This window comes from Rhopilema esculentum, chromosome 4, assembly GCF_057945365.1.
Source record: "Rhopilema esculentum isolate cy_ngs chromosome 4, ASM5794536v1, whole genome shotgun sequence".
NCBI classification, from domain to species: Eukaryota; Metazoa; Cnidaria; class Scyphozoa; order Rhizostomeae; family Rhizostomatidae; genus Rhopilema; species Rhopilema esculentum.
In genome coordinates this window covers 11,471,930-11,478,534 of record NC_142818.1, presented here as the reverse complement: position 1 = coordinate 11,478,534, position 6,605 = coordinate 11,471,930, and the positions used below count along the sequence as shown (strand labels likewise).

The 6,605-nt window shown below is 35.5% G+C and overlaps 1 protein-coding gene across 1 annotated transcript; it reads right to left on the bottom strand.

Annotated features, from left to right (window-relative positions):
* Positions 1-290: 290 nt before the first annotated feature.
* LOC135690641 (tRNA (carboxymethyluridine(34)-5-O)-methyltransferase alkbh8) lies at positions 291-6,069 on the bottom strand. Its single transcript, XM_065208247.2, has 6 exons — positions 5,487-6,069; positions 4,811-5,014; positions 4,511-4,581; positions 4,093-4,199; positions 1,424-1,981; positions 291-1,017 (listed from the first exon to the last, which is right to left on the bottom strand). Exons 1-6 carry the CDS (start codon positions 6,025-6,027, stop codon positions 375-377), a joined length of 2,124 nt encoding a protein of 707 aa, XP_065064319.2. The 5' UTR covers positions 6,028-6,069; the 3' UTR covers positions 291-374.
* Between the last annotated feature and the right edge of the window lie 536 nt (positions 6,070-6,605).

The window sequence follows — 6,605 nt, the reverse complement described above, 5'->3', positions numbered from 1 at the left end:
TTTTTAGATGTGTCCACGTAGATAAATCAAGAATCTTCTTTTGGAACTGACTAGATAAACCTCCTGAATAAGATCAAATTGATTTGTATTTTGCTAAACTTCAAGATGGTCTTGCCACCGATAGTGCTAGATTTTGAAATGCGAGTCAACTTGCTGAGGAGGTATCCCGATGTTGAAAAAGCATTTTATTTAAAACGTAAAATGAAATAAGAGTTGATGAAATCATTTTATCGAATTAATGAAAACATAGAGAGAGAATGGAATTGTGATTAAAACAAATTAGAAAATAATTATTTAAACAATATGAATACTCTATAAATATATCCAATGTGAATACAACCCTGTTAAAGTATCATTGGATAAGAATACAAATGCTATTTCCTCTTGAGAATAACACACCAATTTCCTCTATCGTGATATGTTTTAACAATTTCAATCCCACCCGCTGATTCACAAAGCTCTTCAAGTTCGCCTTCAACAAATACATGGTAAAACCTATGGTAAACATGTTCATTTTTAGAAGTTTGTTTAACATCAGGGTTGGAAGAAACGTTTTCAGTCTTAGCCCCGTTTTGCTTTCCTCTAAAATGCCACGGAACAAGCAAATCTTGTTGCTGAAAGACATTTCGTTTCTCGTTAATTTCAATTTTTTCTCGCTCATCTTTCTGGGTACTTGACATAGAAGGCCTTGCCTCTTTGTCACCGCACAAACCAACTTCCAATATCTCTTCTTTACCATCGTCTATCTCCTTGTTGACTACTCCAGATAACTTTGCACTACTGTAAGTCTTACCATTGCCATAACTTGCAGTATTAGGATCCTCAGTCGCTTTTTCTATGTGATGTGGTCCTCCACAAGTCGGATCTTTATCTTGCTCTTGAGCCCATACTGATATCAACACAAGCCCACCTGGTTTGACTATACGCACAATCTCTTTCACTGCATTAACACGCCTTTCCTTTGTGGAGAGATGATGAATAACTGCTATGCTAATTGCAACATCAAAAGTGCTTGAACTGAAAGGAAAATCAAGGAACTGAATTGAGCAATAAATAATGTACTTTGATAAAAGGCCTTCAACACAAGAAGCCAAAAGGAAAGGTTCTAAAAGCGATGAAACTTTAAATAACACAAGTAACAAAACAATAATAAGGTCATGCAATCTCGAAACCAAAACTTTTAATAAAAATTGTTCAAATTGTTTGAAACAGTTTGATCAAGGTAAAATAATAGAGCTATAATAATCTTAAAACCCCTTGATTAGCCTCCCATTTAGCATTTTATTTCTCGGTGGAACAGGCTCTGTTGTCCAAAACAAGACCATCTTTGACAAGAAGAATGAGCTGCTGTTCTTGTATTTCTATCGTTTGTTTACTGTATCCTACCACATAACGAAAAAACTAACCAACAAAAGTGACTTACCGATATGGCAAACACAGGATGTCACTGACAATAGCAGAATGCCCTCTTTCGCGACAAATCTTAATCAGGTTAAAGCTTCTGTCAGACCCAAAAGTCAACAGATCTTTATTTACACCAAGATATTTTCCATTACCACAACCAACGTCAGCAACCATAGAATATGGTCGTAGCTCTTTAAGGAAATTCGCGATTTTCGGCCATGGTGAATGTCTTGTATCACTAAAATGGTCCGCTATCTCGTCATAAACATCATGAACATGGGAGGCTTCTAGCATACGTGCCTCTGCATCAGTCTTTGGCACAAAAACGCCCTCTTTGTCACTAATGTTCGATCCTTTCTGTCGTGTTTGATAGCTTTGTGAGTCGCATTTCTCTGGGTATTTACAACTACACTCGCCTCTCAATACCTTTCGAAATGTTAATGACATTCTGAAACACCTTTCCTTTAGCGTAAGCCATCCTGACTGGTCTCCCATTTGTACAACTTCATCCAATTTATCATGTACCAACGATGTCTCAGGGGTCTCTAAAACAATGTCAGTCTTTCTTGGTGTTATCCTGCACAAATATAACGTTTATGGCATAATATTCACCAAGAAGTAATGTGTTTAAACTTATACGCAATTTATAAATCCATAAACAGGTAGCTTCCAACTTTCTGCTGCTTATACTGATCAGTCAATATGTCTGTTTGGGCTTTAGTTGGCAAGTGTAATTACCAAAAAATTGTCAATCAACCAACAATCCCTGAATAACAGGGGCCTCACCAAAGGGGGGATGCCATACCCTCCTACATTTTGTCTGTTGGCACAAGATATTTGCTGCACAAAAGAAGCAGTTTTTGTACTCTCCTTGAAACCTTTCTGCAACAATTGTAACATATTAATATTTCTGTGTAGTTGAACTTTCAAAGTATGGCACTAGAGTATGAGCTTTGAAGCAGTAACACATAAAAGCAGCATGTAAAATTATTTATCTTTTGACCACATCCTTAAAGAGTGAGACACGCCCTTTTTGTGTTGATTTGATACGTGTTGGATGAAGGCTTAAACAGAGACCTTCAAAGTGGCTGGGAGCTTACAAAAATTCACTTATAGTCATAAAAACAAATAACTTTTCTTAAAAGCCTCTTCATTTTTTCTAGAAAGAAAGTAAACATTTTGCAGGCTAATATCGACAAGACCGACATTGAGACATGCTTTGCTTAGTTTAGATCTTACTTAAAATTGAAAATATTATCTATCATGGACTAAAGTTATGCTTTATAAAACTTGGCATGTCAGGTTGGGGGCTTTTACAACAGGCAATTTCAAGGCTATTTCAAATATTACCACCATTTGAATTACAATTCAAAATATTCAAAATATAACAATTGCAGATTCTAAATGAAGATAGCCAGTGGACATCACATCATTACTGTAGAGCTGAGACAAAATGAAAGTTTTTGCTCTAGACCAACTCTTCAAGCTTTGGAAACCTCCTTTAGAAAGCAAAGAAAATAAGGTGGAGTTTAATTGTAGCACTTTAATTTCCTTTGTATTCAACAGCTTTCACTGAGTTTGATCATGACACTTTATTGGTCCCATGACTGCAATGTTTTCAGAGCTCTGCTTACCAGTTTTCTCTTCTATTAAAATAATTACTTAAAGACATTCTATGTTTCATGGCTGGTCTTTAACTAGCAACTTATTACTAGGGGTGTACCGGATCAGGATTTTCAGAATCCGGCCGGAACCGGATTTACCGGATTTCTTCGTGGAATATCCGGCCGGATTCTACCGGATAATCTGACCATTTATAGAATTTTCAGTAATAAAAAGTTTTGAGCCACTTTGCAAAAAAATGTATAGCGAGAAGATCAAAGAGACCAATTCAGGGTTGCCAGATTGAATTTACAAACGAAGGCTAGACTGGTGAGCAATTTAAGACAAAATGCTTACAAAAAGGCCAAATCAAAAACTCTCTCAAGAATCCATCGAGCAGGCACGGTTATATTTCTACGCTTGTGCCTGTTAGATAATTTCTTAACTTTGGTAAGAATCTTACTTTTTTCCTAAACTAAACAATATTTAGGTAAGGTGACAAAATTTGAAATTTGGTTAACACTTTGTAGTTAACTACTACTTATTCTATGAATGTAGTAATTACTTATTAATTTTGGACGTCTGCTGAAAAGGCCAACAAGGTCAAATTTTAGTAGTAAGCAAAAAACAATTTTTCCAGGCAACCTAAATCTAAAAACCAAAAATGAAAAATTTGGCCTAAAAAGCCGATCTGGCAACCCTGGACGAAATCTGTGAATTATATCATCCAGTTTTCTTGTTTCGTGATGACGAGCACTTTCATTTCAAATCTGTTTTCAAGGCGCTTGTTTTATCGTTGATATTGTTTAGTTCTGGAAAATCCATTTTTAATCACTGTATGAAGGGAGTCTGACTTGGTTTTCCAAATTTTCTTAGTTATGATTAAAGTTCTGGAAAATCCGGCAACTGACCGGATTTCGGAAACAAATCCGGCCAGAACCGGATTTTCAAAAAATCAGCGATCCGGCGCCGGATTATCCGGCCTACCGGATATCCAGTACATCCCTACTTATTACAGAATATCATTTCAACAGAAAGAGAAGCAAATTTCAATAGAAGACAGTTTGTATGAAACAGACTACATACCCATGGGTCCAGAGATACCTGCTTTCTCCTTTCATCACCAAAATACTCCGGTTTGGTAATATCAAAGGACGTTCTTGGCCATCTGGGTGACAGAAATCCATGACAACCTAAATGAAACAGAAATAAATAAACCATACTTAAGTGTCAACCACTTTTGAAATGGCCTAAGAAAGAATAAATTATGCTACATGAGAGAAACTGATGATTAATGAGCAAAAAAATAGAGTTTATACTCTGACATTGCACAAAAAGATGTTCCTAAATTCCCTCTATTTTTTAATCTTACCAAAAGATTCTTTGATTAAAAATGAGGTCAAAACCAAGCTTTAAAAAAATCACAAATGCATGAACACATATAAATCATTGTTTTAGATCCTTCTGGGACTGACAAGCAGAAAAAATAACACTGAAGACACACCTGAGATCCCAAACTTAGAGATAATATTCCATCTTCAAAAGCTGAGTGTGTATCTGCATGTGGAGGTATACCTGAGCAAAAATTAAAAATGGTTGGTGTTAAAGAATGGGCATAGATTTTTAGCGATGCAATAAAGAGAAGCATTTTTTGCTATCAATACAAAAAGGGATATCATATCAAACATTAAATTTTAAAAACAAATAATTTTGGAGAAAGCTTTAGTGTTTTGCAAAAAAACCGGAGACCATTGCCTCCTGCCCCCCTCTTTGGAGGTGCTGATTTGTTAAAAGCTCTACATACCTTGTCCAGTTTCATATTGGTTTACAGTGAGTTGATCAGGTCTCCATGAAATAATACCATCATCTACCATTTTATCAATAATTGGCTTGCAAATATCAGGAATATCCTCATCAAGTGGCTTGTCTTTGTCTATGTTGTTCTTTCCATAAATAAATTCATAACCAAAATGTCTTACTTTTCTATGTTTCATTGGCTTCTCTGCGTCTGTTGATAGATACAAATGCAATGCTTTAACCAAATGAACATCGGAAGGTTAAGAATAAACAAACAAATCTAGATCTTTGTCTTAACATCTATCTATAAACAATTTTATTAATAAATTCTCGCATTTTTAGCCAGATTGCGTTTAATATGATGTGTGGCATCAAAGGGTAACCATCTTGTGCTATAGGCAAACCAATTAACATGCTTTACAAAGCAAAACAATGTTGAGAATCCAATGTTATGTAACATGATTATAAATAAAATAAATTTAAGCATAAACTTCAATGTCAAATCTTTAAATTACCCTTGATATTAAAATAAATTAAGAAATTTACAAGAAACAATGAACATTGAAATTGTCAAAATATTGAGAAACTGGTGTATTTTTTTGTAAAAAACTTCAACCCAGATTTTTTGTAAAAAATGAGTGTAGTTGTATGTATAGGTGGTACAAAAAACGATTGGAACTTACCATCATCACTCTCCATTGTGAAAAAACTCAGTAATTCTCTCTCTTTCCTGCTTGAAATAAAGTCTTCTATTACAGTTAGTCCCGGTGGGTGGAGCTCTTTCTGAGAAGGAAGCACAGGTCTGATGTTCCATTTGCTAAAAGTTGATTTTTCAAATTTGTCCATTAAATAAGCCAGGTATAACGTTACTCCGCTTTTAGATAAATCTTCGGGGCATTTTAATGGGCGTCCGTTTATATCACTGTACGCGCTCATTGCCTGAGATTCCTTCTGATATGATAATAAAGCAAACTGCTTTTTGGGGATCATACACAGTTCTTCCACGTGGCCAAATCTTCCAAACAAACGCAATAAGGAACTTCGCTCCATGCCACACATGAGGCCTCCATTCCCTATTACAATGTGCCTCGTTGGTGTTTCGGACAATTTTAGGCCATCTTCATTTCGCTGTAATGACAGAAGCTTTCTCGCTTGCTTTTTCAGAGCTTTTCTGTCAGTTTTACTTAATTTAGGCTCTAACTTTCCCGTTTGTCTGGACGCCATCTTCCTTTCAGCTATGTTATTGCCTCGTTCTCGGAAAAAAAATTCTTTGAGTGCTCGGCAAGGCTCTTTGATGGTACCTTTTCTGTTTACTTGGAGGCCGAAATTAATGTACAGTGATAAAATTCTTGTTTAAAGTAAAGTTATATTCCAATTAAGTTTTTGAATCATGAAGAACTCAAGAACATGATCAGCAACAAGAATGTGATTTGTGGACAGCTGTCTTTGACATATATGACATCCACCTCAAGCAGAAAGATATGCTATTGATATTCCATAAACGAGCAATTTCTTATCATTATTTTTGAAAAGGTGAAGAGTTTGAATGATTTCATAGAAACCAACAACCAAGAGTGTTTAACACAAAGGCAAGAATATTGGGTTTGTTCGTAGGTGTGTTCTTACAGCACAGCCCCCCTGTTAAGTTGGCACCCCTCCTTGAAAATTATAATTGACATCAAAACGGTTGCTATATTGGCCTTTTTCAGGCCAAATTTTCCAGTTTTGGCCTTTTTCAAAGTCAAATTGCCTGACAAATTTTTTTGGTCTACTTCTTAAAATTTGACATTTTCTGGCCATTT

What these genes read in the sequence shown, in the direction of transcription:
- LOC135690641 (XM_065208247.2), bottom strand. Translation starts at nt 6,027, where the DNA reads ATGGCGTCCAGACAAACGGGAAAGTTAGAGCCTAAATTAAGTAAAACT. An exon ending in CCAATATGAAACTGGACAAG is followed by an intron (nt 4,582 to 4,810) that starts GTATGTAGAGCT and finishes ATTTTTGCTCAG; the next exon opens with GTATACCTCCACATGCAGAT. An exon ending in CTCTAAGTTTGGGATCTCAG is followed by an intron (nt 4,200 to 4,510) that starts GTGTGTCTTCAG and finishes TGTTTCATTTAG; the next exon opens with GTTGTCATGGATTTCTGTCA.